Genomic DNA, 15,161 nt, shown 5'->3' on the forward strand with positions numbered 1-15,161 from the left:
GGGATTCTCTTTAATAATAGAGTCGATTTCTACCCAAATTAACCCTTTTTTCAACCTGAATCTATGCTCTAATCTATACTTTGCATTGTGCACGAGGTTCTTTGTTGACTGCTAATAATTCCCTGTTGTATATTAGGATTTTAACTTATAAACTGCAAGTAACAAAAGGATGTCTTTTTGAAAAGCAGTAACCCACTGACCTATTTACATTATATGCTCTTTGTGAACTGCATGGTACACCTCCTTGGAAGCAGGCATGTTAATCCTCTGTGCTATTTTATGATCAGTCAAAACCTTAACTAGACAGGAAGAACATTAACCACTAGAGTTATCTTGACATTTGTATTGTTGCCTGGAAATTGCTGGAGGCAAGGAACACGGCAGCAGGTGCTTTAAAAAACAAAATAAACATGCAAACACGTTGCTCCCCGAAGCCAGCACCAGTTGCACCACCCTAGAGCCTGCCCTGTCCTTTGGGATGATCAATGCAAGCTTGCAGACAAGGTGACAAAAACAGAAAAAGTGCTTCAAACTTTTGGTGCCTCAAACAAAGAATCTCCATGAACAACTCTCTGAGTTATTGGACAGAATTCAAAACCTAGAACACAGAGCTGAGGATGCAGACGGCCACTCCCACCGCAATAACATCTGCATCGTTGGCATGCTTGAGGGGTTGGGGGGATCTACATTGAGAACAAATTGAAGCTTAACGGAGCACCCCCAGGCCTCTCTCTCCCTATTTCACGATGGAGAAAGCAGACGCATTTCTGCCCAATTGCCACCTCCTGCTACTCCAGCTTGCCCCATGGTTGCCAAAATTCTGAATTACTGAGACAAAGATGCTGCCAGACAGGTGGGAAAAGTAATTAGTGGCGTTTGCCAATCAAATAAACTTGCGGGGCAAACCTATGAGGCACTAACAGGCACTGAAAAAAACAGCTGTGTCCTTAAGCTTAATGCCATAGCTCTCATTCGTGGTTCGTTTTAAGCAATGTTTACTCCGACTTACTCCCTCAGCGAGAGACGAGCAACGACGTGGACCCTGCACTTCAGGCTCCACTGCACACGGACGCACCCGGCCGCTCCAACTTTCCAAATCCGTTCTGCCACACTCGGCTGTCCTGATTACCCGCTAACCGGGTTGGAAATATCACCGGTCCTTAAATATCCGCTACACGCGCATTAAGCCCTGAAGAGTCACAGGCATTGACCTGTTGACGACGCACGTGTCGGCTGGCGTTGTTTTTCTCATGAACATCCTCACATAAACATCCCTTAAGAAATCCACCGTTGTCGACTACATCACTTGTCACAATTGTATTAACTTTTAAATGTATATGTGTGCCCAGGATTTGTTTATGTTTATTTGGTGAAGTGCTTTTAGCTCTTCCCTCATTCAGGGGTTTTGGGTCCACCCCTGACCTGGTAGCACCACTTGCTCTTCTTCAATATTCTGCCAAACACCCGACTAGGTTACCTGTACGAGCGCCACTCTCCTGCCACACTAAAACCCTGTGCAGAACCAACGTTTATAACGGGCCACAATTGAGAGCTCTGGAGTTGAGGCTGAAGTCACTGCAAGTTTTCCACAGTGTCTGTGTCAGTAGCTTAAAATAAATAAAAGATTCGCTTACCTCTGGCTTTGCCCTCAATGCTCGCAGCTCCTCCGTCTCCTCGTCAGTGGCTCCAACTCCTCTCTTCCAATCAAGGCACTGCTCATGCTGCACGGGCAGCATGACAGAAGCACCAGGGCTGGCTGGAGCGGACTGGCTGCACTCTCACTGAGGCACTGGTGGCCTTGCTGGCTCTCCACCCGTCTGTCGAAGGTTTACACTGCGCATGTCAGGCTGCCCGTCACAAGACGCTCGGCCAAAGTGACCTGCACAGTGTAAACTGTTGCCAGTCAGCAGCAGTGGCCCAGCCCCCAAACACAGCTTGGGCTGGGTAAAGGGAAAAATAAGATGGTAATAAATTAATTTTGTTACCATTTTATTTTTCAGTTTTTGCGGCGATGGCAGCAGTGTCAACACTCCTCTGCCATAACAGAGGGGCCGGCACTGCAAGTAATGGTAGACGGGGCACAAATTATGTTATTCTTGGATGAAACCCTGGTGGTGCAGTGGCACAGAGCCTCCTTTCTAGGAGTCAACTTCAAACTCAGAGACCAAGACATAACATTTCCCTTGTTGTTCCAAACTTAAAATTATCTTTGACTAGGGCTCACACTTCTTCACCTACCTGGAGAATGCATAAGACTGAGTAGAGCTGAGTTGCCACATTCCGGGATATAGCAGCATCTCCCCTACACAACCTCCTGCCTCAAACTCATGATGAAACCACCGAAACTGCAGCTGTGCCACATCAGAAAGGTGATCTGTGGGGGGCGCACCCTCCCCCCCATCCATTTGCAACTGGAACATTATACGGTGCTGTCTGCAGTCGCACAGATTAGTGACATGAAAACAAATGATGCCCTGGAAGACTCTGATTTTCCTACATCAACTATGGTCTTCAGTTGTTCTGTTATCAATAACAGTTTGATAATACAACCAATGATCAACTCTCAGACTACAGACACCATGATCTGACACCGAATAATGATGTTGTGTCCTAGTGACATACCATACAACAACTCACTTTATCCTTAACACTGTATGACCTAACTGTGTCTCATAATCTGTCTATGATTGTGTCATGATCTAGTTCATGGGATGGCTCCTTTTACTTTAGCCGTGCTCCAACTATGAACTATACTTGAAATGCAACTATGGCTTTCACTGTGGATTCGAAGCGCATAGGCGCATGGCTACAATGTGGGCCCGACTGGGTCAAATTCCTGCACCTACATCCCGCTGTTCACAGCAAGTAGAGTGCCTTCACTCTAGGTCTCTACTTGCTATCACGGTGTGTACAGCACTATATAGTTCTTGGTTTGGGTAGAGGATGGTTAGATGTTGCCCATAGTCACCTACATTTATGCCAAGTCGCATATCAACCTTGTGGGTTGTTATGTTCTGGTGGAAGGGGTCTTTGATAGCACAGCAGTTATCTTGGAAAGCATATGCTCCCCTAGTACACTGGCCAACCCCCATTCTTATGACACTTCCCCATCTGCCTTCTTCAATGGTCTCACCTTCTCTGGATCCTGGGGGGTGATTTCATTGTATTAGACCCACTCATGGATAGATCATACACCCCCATTGCCTAACACTCACATGGTTCGCCATTCAGAATACTTCCCACAATGGATTACCCGCTGGGCCTTGGGAGACCTCTCTTCCCTACACACAGGACTACTCATTCTACTCGCTCCAACATGATCTACATGTCCAATTAGACTGATTTCTATGTCCCAATTCTATCGAACTATGAGTCTGCAATATTGTATATATGGGAAAGACCCTTTCAGACCACAATCATGTACACTTGCAGCAGGAATGGGGTGGCTAGACTTCACCAGTTCCCACCTGGCAACTGCAACCTGTGGCATAGGAAGACCACGCCTATAGGGAACAGATTAAAAAATAACAAAAGTTATTACTTTACTGAGAACAGTGATTCCACATCATCATGTCTTACTGGATGGGAACCTTTAAAAATAGTACTTCGGGAACACTGCATACTGCGTAATGTGCTGGTGGCCAGTGAGGCTATACTGCTGACCTAGAGAAGATGAAAGCATCACTTATTGCCTTTGAACAAGCAACATGATCTGATGTAATTGCCAAGGATAGACGGCTTACTGCTAGAGAACACCATTCCCAGCTGTTTGAGTTGCTGAGGTGCATTGATTACAAAACTCACAGAGCCAAGACACACTCCGATGGCACCACATCTGGGAGGCTGCTAGCCTGGCTAATCAAATAAAACACAAATAGAGCTCCTACCAGAGCACTTCACCTCTCTCCAGACAATAGAGTATACTCACAGTCTGCAATACACTTTGCCTTATGCTCTTAATATTGCACACTGTACAGTTCGGACCCTATTCCGACACATTAGTGGGTTTCTAGAAAACCTGGCCCTTGTACGGGTCCATGTCAAGCATGTTGAGCCTATAGATGACCCGATCACAGAACAAGAGATAAGGGGTGCCATCAGGTACTTCGATACCTGTATATTCCCTATGGATGGGCTACCTATAGAATTCTACAGCACATACACACCCCTCCTGATCCTGAACCTCGCTGAAATCTATAGCACAACCCTAGGAGAAGGCTCTTTTCCTCCCTCTATGCAATAAGCCCTATTGGTTTTCCCTCCCAAAACTGTGTCGTGTGTGCCTTGATGTCCCCTCCTACAGCCATCCTTTACAACGATTATAAGATCTTGAGTAAAGTGTTGGTGACGAGGATACAATCAGTTGTCCCTGATCTGGCGCACCCGGATCAAAATGGCTTTACCCCGGGTAGATCAACCTCCTTTAACCTCTGTCGACTGCATTGTTTAGTAGAAAAGCAAAACGCAACTGGCCTCATCCCGCTTGCTGGATCATGAGAAAATGTTTGATATCCAGAGTTGAGACTAAGGGTCAGATGTAGGAAAATCGTATTTACCGATTCATAAATACCGAATTTTACCGATTCGGTATTTATGAATCGGTAAATATGAAGGAGGGAGTTTTAGGAAGAATCGGTAATTGAATTACCGATTCTTTAAAATTCGGTATTTACCGATTCGGTAAATACCGAATCGGTATTTCCCATTGATTCCTATGGGCTGTGAAGCCCATAGGAATCGATGGGAAATACGGATTCGGTAATTATCGAATCGGTAAATACCGATTCCTGCAAGGGTGCAGGGGGTGTCACTTTGACACCCTCTAGCACCCCAAATACAGGCATGTGTGCCATGTGGCACACAGACATGCCCTAAGGGCATGTCTGTCTGTCACATGGCATAGGTGTGCATGCACAAATGTGCATGCACACCTGGATTCGGTATTTTACCACCCAATTGGATTGGGTGGTAAAATACCACCCAATTGGATTGGGTGGTAAAATACCGAATCTGTAAGGCCTTTGGGACTCAGAAGAGTCCCACCTACATCGGGAAGTTACCGATTCGGTAAAAATACCGAATCGGTATTTTACCGATTCGGTAAATTTACCGATTCGGTAATTGTACCGAATCGGTAAAATAGGGCCCCTACATGCCAATTCTTAAATACCGGTCGGTAACGGCCGAAATCGGCCGTTACCGACCGGTATTCAGGCTCCTACATCTGGCCCTAAATGTTTGTGGTGTTGCAAAAATTGGGAATTGGTCCTAGGTCAACCAGGTTGATTTTGTTCATATACACAAGGCCCACATTGAGAGTTAAAACAGGGCAACTGTTCTCAGACTCCATGCCTGTTAAATAGGGCGCCAGACTTGGAGGCCCCCCTCTTTCTCCTAAGCTTTGCGTTAGCAGTGGAACCCCTGTCCTTGTAGCTCTGCCAACTGGAATAGAACTTGGGGATCCCATTAGGAGGTGAGATGCATTTGGTCTCCCTATATGAGGATGATGTTCTCATATACCTAAAAGACATGTGGGAGGGGGTGGCAGAAGTACAGAAGAGGCTCTGTACCTTCAAAGTGGCACAATCCTTGAAGATAATTGGTCCAAATCCTGCTTTACCCCACTGAACTCCACTTGTCCTACCCAAAACATCGAGGTTGACACACACCAAGTACGCTGGGTACCTACGACATTCTACTATCTCAGAATTAACATATGCCACTCCAGTGCAGACTTACTAGATGGAAACCTAGGGCCAGATGTATGAGCATTGTGATTTGCTACTCGCAAATTGCGACAAATTGCGAGTCGCAAATCACAATGTACAACAGTGTCTCAGGGCCAGATGTACGACACTAAATTGCATGCGCAAACGGGTTTGCGACAAGTGTTCCCTCTAACCCGCTCGCCTGGGCGCCCGCGCACCTTTAAGGCACCGAGCGCGCAGTGCCTCTTGTGAAGCGCGCACACGTTCTGGCCGCAGCCCGCTTTTACAACGCAAGCGGCGAAAAACAGCAATTTAATGGTTGCCTGAGGCCTTTGTGAAAGTATTCCTGTCAATCACAGCGCCCGTTAGGCGCTGCAGTTAACAGGAATACTTTCACAAATGCCCACAATCAGCCCGCAGCCTCTCTCTATTCAGGAAAGACTTGCATCAAGTCCAAAAGCACGACATGTGCTTTACACGTTGTGCTTTTGGACTTGCTTCATTTCTTTTCTAAATAGAGCGCAGCTGGGTGCTGATTAATTCCGATTGTGAAAATATTCTTGTTAATTGCGCACATGACAGTGCTGCAATTAACAGGAATCCTTTCACAACGGCCCACAATCAGCACCCAGCCGTGCTCTATTTAGAAATGAAATGAAGCATGTCCAAAAGCATGACGTGTGCATTACACGTCGTGCTTTAGGACTTGCTGCATTTTTAATGGATCCCAGTTGCGGCTGATTGTGGGCCATTGTGAAAGGAATCCCTGTTAATTGCAGCGCATGACGGGCGCTGTGATTAACAGGAATCCTTTCACAATCAGTTTTGGAAAATGGTTGTAGAGCTGTTGTGCATGCTAAGGACACGTTTTCATCTTTTCCGCACATTCTCTGTACTGACGCACACAAAAGGCGACCTGCATTCGCTGATTGCATCAGCTAGCACCAGAATATGTTTTTTTTAAGTAAATGCAAGCCGTAAGGCAGTCATTTACAGATATTGCTTTGTCATCCCCATGAAGGCTAAGAATCGGTCTGCCATTAGACATGTTACCAAATTACACTGGCACAGAAGCTGTCCCTTCAAATTGAATTACTACTGGCAGTTTCCCTTTATGTGATATATTCTATTTGTACTGTATTGTTTTCTCTTGAAATGTATTTCATCTCTTGGTATCAGAGTACTTAAGGAACATGTTTTATATTTATTTGTAAAACACAGTATATCCCATTAACCAATTCTTGAGGCAAAGCTCATCGTACTTAAAGATAGCGGTATTTGTCATACTCCAAGAAATTCTAGTAATTATTTTGAAAGAAGATGCAGCAGTTATTAGCAAACATGTAACAAAAGTAGTCCAGGGTGAAACTTTATTGAGACCAGCCAAAATGTCTGAAGTTTTTTCATCCAACATTGTGCAAAATTTACTAAAGTTTTCAAAATGTCATATTATTGAAGTTTAGGTAAATTATGCATGCAAGGAGAAATCACTTGCGCTGCTCTCGCCGGTCTCTCACATAATTTGTTTATGCTAGATAAGCTCTTGAGTGAAAAAGTAATGAGAGATACCTAGGAATATATTTATGAAGGGGTTTGGGTCGTGTTTGCACCACACAACATGGTGCATGGTTTCTACCCCACATTTAAAAAAGAAATGCAGCACGTTTTTATATAGTGCGAACTCAACCGAAAAAGTATTGGAGCGCTTTACATGATTTGTTATTATATATTTTTTTGTATGCATGGGGAGATTAATTGATTTGACCAGAATCACAGGATGTTAGGCTGATCCAGACTAAAAACCCATCTCCAAAATCGGCAGCTCGAGTATTAAGCCGCAACCCCAACCACAAGAATGGAAGCATTTTCATTATTGTAGACAACTTGATGCAAAAAACAACTATTGATAAAGCCAATAGTCTTTGCCAGGGCTGGAGTCGGGGTACCACACGGGTGGACATCGTACCCCCACTTATTTTACCGGGAGCTCAATAACTGGAGCAAATGGAGCCACACATTCACTCTTTGGCCTCTCTGGGGCAAGATCGTAGCCCATTCAGAACGCTGCTCACGCGCTGGCTTCTCTGATGCAATCGCATCTAAGAGGTGAGTGAGGGGAGACAATGAGTCTGATGGTGCAAGCCACCTTTGGTGACGTCACTTCCTGTTGTGACGTAAGCGTCCCCCCACTTCTTTTTTTAGGACTTGTGCCCTGGTCTTGGCTTCTTGTAGGTGTAATGTTACTTGTATTATATATCTGGATGCAATGACAGAAGCAGCAAAATATCAGTAGGGTGGCACACTATACAATGCACTCATTTTTAGCTTAATTGCTTTGAAGCCACACCCTTAATTGCATTGGTTACGCCCCTTTGAAAGATCTTGAGTTTTTTTATCCCACTCAAAGCCCTGGTCTCCACGCGCGGGCAGGTTCTTGGCGCACATAGCCTTGGCTGCAGCGCACAGAGACCTTACTCTGCCGCACACAGAGGAAAATAATTAGAGGGAACATTGTTTGCGACCCGTTTGCGCATGCAAAAATTCACAGGGCCATGTACAATTCCTAAATGTGACCCCAAAGCCATGTATGACTGCAATTGCAGTCGCAAAACACTTGCAAATTACCACCCTCTTCAAGAGGATGGTAATGCACTCGCAAAAGGGAAGGGGTCTCCAGGGGACCCCTTCGCCTTTGCAAATGCTGGGGAAAATATTTTTTAGGGGCATGCAGTGGTCCCAGGGACCACTGCCTGCCCTTAAAAAATTAAACGAAAACGTTTTTTTTGTTTTTTTTAATGCATCCCGTTTTCCTTTTAGGAAAAAAGGCTGCATTTAAAAAAAAATGCTTTATTGAAAAGCAGTCCCAGACATGGTGGTCTGCTGAGCCCAGCAGGCCTGGGAGGGCCAGCCATTCCCAATGGAGTCGCAATTTGCGAGTGGCTCATTAATATTCACGAGCCTCGAATTTTGCAACCCCATTGAGAATCACTAACAGTGTCTGAGACACTGTTGTACATTGTGATTTGCGACTCGCAAATTGCGATTTGCAATATTTCGCAATTTGCGAGTCACAAAACATAATGGTCGTACATCTGGCCCTGTTAGCTATTCCCAGTGGGGTCACAAAATGCGAGGCAATTTGCGACCCATTGGGAATGGTTGGCCCTCATCCTTTTTGCGAGTGCATTACCACCCTCTTGAAGAAGGTGGTAATTTGCAAGTCTTTTGCAACCGCAATTGCAAAACATTCATGCATGGCTTTGGGGTCGCTATTAGGAAGGGAACGCCCCTTCCTAATAGTGACTCGCAATTCCTAAATAGCGAGTCACACATAAATAGCAACTCGCTATTTAGGAATTGTACATAGCCCTGTGAATTTTTGCATGCGCAAACGGGTCGCAAACCTGTTTGCACATACAATTTAGGGTCGTACATCTGGCTCCTAATGCAGACAGTTTTTGAGGGCACAGATCACCTTCTGGAAGTCATTGCTCATAGCGGTCCCTGGTAGGGTTGCCTTCATAAAAATAGTGCTGCTGCCACATTTAGTCTATTCCTTATCCAACTTACCGCTGTGAGTACCCAAATCCCTCTTCCATACATTAGACGGCATGATAAGCAACTTGATATGGAGCAATGGATGGGGCAGAGTGGCACTATCTAAACTCAAACCCTCCATAGATCAGGGAGGCTTAGGCAGCCCAGATTTTGAATCGTAGTGCTTGGCAGCACAACTACAGTGGGCTGTCGTCTGCAAGAAATTGGGGCCTGTAATGACCGACTAGCCCTGGAGATCAAACAGAGATCTCTATAACCTGGAGCTGTTGAACCTATACTCACTAATAGGTTGGTTCATCCTCCATCTTAGGGCACTTGCCATATGCACTGGCGATGCCCCAGTGGGTCTCTGATGTTTTTGGAGGTATTGGGGCAGGGGACGAGGCGCTGGTACCATTAGTGCCATGGGAAACTGCTGGGATATGATGCCTGTGAGACTTCTTTCAATACCAAGTCTTGATTCCCTTTGCCACATTGACCGAACAGCATGATCTGCCGGTAGGCTAATTCTTGATACATTGACTCATCCTGGTGACACTGACCTCTTCTTGGAACATCACTGATCCTGAACCACCACCTCATCCTCTCCCCAAAACACTATACACAGTAGGGACTGGTAGTAGGCTAATCACCAGGCTGGTCAGGGTGATGATTTCGCAGTGCACAGTGATCCCTTTATCTCATCTTTTTTGCAAATGGGACAAAGATATTATCACCCTCTCACCAGAAAGAATGGGACACAATCATCTTGCTCCTACACAGAGTTTTATGGAATGCTGGGTTCCAATACACTCGGTTCAACATACTCCACAAAGTATACTTGACTCCATCACATCTCCATAAAAATATATGATACAGCTAGTGCAGACTGTGTTCCGCAGATGCGGCTGGTGAGTTAGAAGCTGCCACCGGATTCGATCGCAGCTTCTAGCTCATCAGAACCACCGAATGCAGGCCCTTATCAAGGAGGCCCAAGCAGTACCATTATTCTTTTGTGTACACCCACCACCAGATTGGCCTCGACTCTACGCTCGGACAGAGCACACATTTAGCTCTTACAGAACCCCAGGGGGTACCTACCCCACTGTCCACGAATTGCATCCATTGCCCTGAAGAAGCTCATTGTATATGAACGAAACGCGTTGGCTGGTATGTTTATAGTTGGTAATTCATGCAAAATAAAGGATCTATTGAGATAACTTACAAAACCTATAAAACTCTGCTTCCCTTCCCTGCTTACGGGGTACTCCATGCCGCTCCGGAATGTGAAGAACTTTAATATTAACCTGAGTTCCAGGAGTTAGGGGGTACTGTACCAGGATATAATTACAGGAAATCATGTCCAATATCTTGTTGTTGCTCCTTACATTAATGCCCCCACTCTTCGTACTCGTTCTCTAGTTTGAATTCATTTTGTTTATTACTATCCTCACATTGTTTGTTGACCTGTCTATTACAACTTGTATCGATATTAGATGATTAGTTCAGCTTGCTGTTAATCCATTAGCTGCCATTGTAGAAGAAAGCATTCCCAAATTTCAACACTGTGTAAACATACCTATCTGGCTGAACACTATCTGTATGCATAACTACTGGTTATCAAAAAGCTATATGAAACCTATATGGCTGGCATCAGTATGTACTATGTACTGTTTAAAAAAAACTCAGGATAAAAAGTTTTTTTTTATTTTATTTTTTTAAAGAGGGATCTTGAAACCTTTTTAGACCAGTGTGCCACCAATGCGCATGCAGGGCGTGACTCCTTACCTTGTTTCTCCACAGACCGGAGAGTATGCCACGGATGAGGACGAGGAGATGAGCCCCATGTTTCCTGGAGGAGACATGGCCATCGAGGTCTTTGAACTGGCCGAGAATGAAGACACGCTGTCTCCAGTGGAGATGGACCCCGAGAAGCTGGTGCACAAGTTCAAGGAGGTAAGAGGCATCCGTGGCCTGAGCAGAGAGTGCCTGCTTGACCAGAAGGAGCTATGAACTGCAGCGCTTCCCTTGAGATGCTCTGAATCACATCCTAACGCTCTGCCATTTTAAACCAGCTCCAGATCAAGCATGCCGTGACCGAGGCTGAGATCCAGCAGCTGAAGAGGAAGGTGAGTGGGGACTACAGACACAGGTGACAGGGGTAGAGTGGCATATTGAATGTATGAGGTGTATTCTTTGTCAGGTGCATGAGGTAGAAAGGTGGATCAAGTATATGGGGTTCATTGGGTGTTTGAGGGGCACTGGATGGTGAAGTGTTTTAAACGTGGGTGGTGCATTGGGTGCGTGAGGTCTATTCACTGCGTGATTTTATACATTCTGTCCTCAAATTGTATTGAGGGCATGTAGGACTGTGAGTGTATGAAGTGCATTGATTGCATGAGGCGAATGGTGCGAAGAATTGATCTAGTATGTAAGGTGCATTGGGGGTATTGGGTGCCAATTCTTGAACCAATGTGAGGCGCATGAGGTACATTTTGAGTGCAAAATGTATTGGGTATGTGAGGCGCATTGTGTGTGTGTGAGATATACTGTGTGCATGCAGTATATTGAGTGCATGATGTGCGCTGTGCGTGAGGTGCACTGGGTGCATGTGTTGCCTTGGTTGTGTGAAGTGCATTGATTGCATGCGGTGGAGAGGTGGACCCGTGCACGAGGTGTATTATGAGTGTGAATTGCATAAGGTGCGATACGAGTGTGATATGTATTGAGTGCGTGGGGCACATTGTGTGTGTATGAGATCTCTGGAGGTATGAGAGGTGTTTGTGCATGAAGCGTATTGTGTGTGAGATGTATTGGAAGCATGCAGTGCATTCTGTGTGTGACTTGCATTGAGTGCATGAGGTGCATTAGATTCTGGTAGTGCATTGGGTGCATTGGGTGCATTTGGGTGTATGATGCATTGGAAGCATGCAGTGCATTCTGTGTGTGACTTGCATTGAGCACATGAGGTGCATTAAATGCTGGAAGTGCATTCGGTGCATTGGGAGTGTGATGTGTATTGGACACATGCAGCACATTAGGTGTGTTGGGTGCAGTGAGTGAAACTTGAGTGATTGAGGAAAGCTAGGCTTCCCTAAGGATGCCATTGTCTTTTCGGGCATTCTCTCTTTTTATATGAGTACCATGATCACGGTCTGTTTACCTTGTCAATTATTTATCTTCTCTCCATCCCCATTTGTCACCCTCTGCCCCCTGTTCCTCTGCCTCTCTGTTCTAGTATCACACTCATTACTTTTCCTTTCTTCTCACAGTCGTTCTATACTGTTTGGTTTTCTTCACCACATGTCATCCTTTTTCACTTCCCCCATATTCATTCTTCTCTATGGGCCAGATTACGAGTCTGGCGCACAGGGTTACTCCATCACAAACGTGACGGACATCCTGTCCACCACATTACAAGATCCATAGGATATAAAGGAATTGTAATACAGCGGACGGGATATCCGTCACGTTTGTGATGGAGTATCCCATCCACCAAACTCGTAATTAGTCACAATGTCTTTCTTCCAGCACTCTTCTGATCTTCTCTCTTTTACATTCTCTATTTCCTGTTGTCTCTTTCTTTTTACATCCTCTATTTAGCACTGTAGTCTTTTTTCTTTTCCCCTCCATGTTTTGCCATCTTTATTTCCCCACTCATCTTACTTAGCTCTTTCTCTTGCTCTGTCATATTTTCTCTGTCTTCCCCCATACGTTCGTCCTACTGCTCCACTCTTTTTCTTCTTTATTCCCTTCATTGTGTCTTGCTTCTTGTTAATTCTTGCCTCTTCCTAACCCCTATATTTTTGTCTTCATTTCTTCTATTCAGATTCCTCTCTGTGTTCTTGTACACGTAGCACTGTCCATTTTCACATTTTCATTGTTTTCTGTTCCTTTTACTCTTACTCATCCTGTTCGCATTGGACTCAGCTTCATCGTCCATCTCCCTGTTTAATCTATCTTTTTCAGTGCTTGTTTTGTCTTAATTGTTCTTCTGTCTACATTTGACTCCTTCTCCCCATCATGTGTTTTCTTTGGCCTTTGACACTTATTTTCTTCATTGTTGTTATCTTCCCATGTTTGTATCTTGTAATCTGTTCTGTCTCACCGAATCCCAATTGTTCTTCATCTTCCTGTCACTCATTGCTATCATGCAACTCCTCTCTCTATAGAAATCCTGTTTGTCTTGCTCTATTTTATCACTTTATTTTCTCTCCTCTTCAAATGTAATGCAGTTGTGATGGTGGGTTCTTGTTGCTCTTCTCACATCCTGTGCAAACTCTCATGTCACAATATATCTTACTTTCCTTACCTCTTTCTTCCTTCCTCGTAATTTCTGCCTCCCAATTGCATCCTTTTTCTCTTCCTTCTTTCCTTTTCTCTTCCTTTTTCTACTTTCCGTGTCTCCTTGCCTCCCTTTCTTCCTCACTTTTAAGCTAGCTCGCTCTTTTTCATCTCTTTTTCGGTTTCATCTCTTGTCCTTCCCTTTCCTCTTCCATCGGTCTCCATTCCTTATTTTTTGCTCTTATGTTTCTTCCCTCACTGTTTCCCTTTCCTTTTTCTTGCAAACTGTTTTCCTCTTCTCGTTTTCCTCTTTCACTTTTCCTTTTTATTACTCTCTTTACATTCTTTTTGTATCTCCCACGCTTTTCCTTTTTTCACAGTCCGTCTCTTTTCCTTCTTTTCTTACACTTAAACAATGACACATGCAAACACTAACATTTGCTCACTCATATATGCACACTATCTCGCTCTTTTTCACTATTTTCCACTCTTACTTCTCTCCCTCTCTTGCTCGTTTTCCTTCTGGTAACTACAATCTACTCCTTCTCTCCTCTGTGTGTCTAAGTCTTGGTATTGGACAACCCTTATAATTGCTCATTTTGTCTGTTTAACTGTTTTCTACAATCTCTTTTGCTTCATTGTCTCTATCTCTTTCTTTTGCTTCTCATCCTGCAGCTGCATTCTATTGAGCAGGAGAAGGCTCGATGGCGGATGGAGAAGGCCCAACTAGAGCAAAGTGTGGAAGACAACAAGGAGCGAATGGAGAAGCTGGAGGGCTACTGGATGGAAGCTCAGAACCTGTGCCAGGCAGTGGACGAACACCTGAAGGAGACCCAGTCCCAGTACCAGACTCTCGAGCGGAAGTACAGCAAGGCCAAGCGACTCATCAAGGAGTATCAGCAAAAGTAAGATTGGGGAAATGCCTGGGTGGGTAGGGAGAGGACAAGACACCCTCTTGATCCCAAGCAGGGCAAGCAAATGTACATAAAGGAAACATCCTTTACAACACAACTGTTACAACGAAGTACCTTTACGACGCAACCATTACAATGCAACTTTTACAACGACTTGCGCTGGGGGGCGCTCTAGGATAGGGAATAGTTTTAATTTACTATCCAACACCTTCCCTACTATCCACGGGGACTGGAGTTGGAATAGTAAATTAAACTATTCACTATCCAGCGGCCCCCAACGCAAGTCGTTGTAACGACTTGCGTTGTAAAACTTGCATCGTAAAGGCATGCGTTGTAATAGCATGCATTGTAACGTCATACATCCTGTACATAACCCAACTGTTGTAGTCAAGAAGACATAAAGATAATTTGTCACTCTCTCATTCCAGATGGCAGAGGCTTAGATTGTATTCATAGTACCCAGTTGTAGATGCCCAGATGATGTAAATTTTGTCCTCCAGTGATCCTCTCTCTTTCTCTTTCAAAATGTCTATCCCTTACCCTCTAAGGGCTCCCTCCAGTCCTTCCCAAATGTGAGGCAATTGTGCAGTTTTAGTGCAACGTCTCAAACCTTTACACAACCAACGCGTCTATCCCTTCCCATGGAAGAAGTCTGAGCATTCCCCCTTTAAGAAGTATATATGCTCTCATCCAGTGTCTGTTTACTCTTCATTTAATC

General features: G+C 44.7%; 1 protein-coding gene across 1 annotated transcript in view; it reads left to right on the plus strand.

Annotated features, from left to right (window-relative positions):
• PPP1R9B (protein phosphatase 1 regulatory subunit 9B) overlaps positions 1-15,161 on the plus strand; it is a 337,706-nt gene that overhangs the window by 282,568 nt on the left and 39,977 nt on the right. Inside the window, exons 6-8 of the mRNA XM_078645241.1 lie at positions 11,049-11,201; positions 11,321-11,374; positions 14,205-14,434. Of these exons, the coding sequence (XP_078501367.1) occupies positions 11,049-11,201; positions 11,321-11,374; positions 14,205-14,434 (437 nt within the window). The remainder of the gene's footprint in view (positions 1-11,048; positions 11,202-11,320; positions 11,375-14,204; positions 14,435-15,161) is intronic.

This window comes from Lissotriton helveticus, chromosome 5_1 (genome assembly GCF_964261635.1).
Source record: "Lissotriton helveticus chromosome 5_1, aLisHel1.1, whole genome shotgun sequence".
NCBI classification, from domain to species: Eukaryota; Metazoa; Chordata; class Amphibia; order Caudata; family Salamandridae; genus Lissotriton; species Lissotriton helveticus.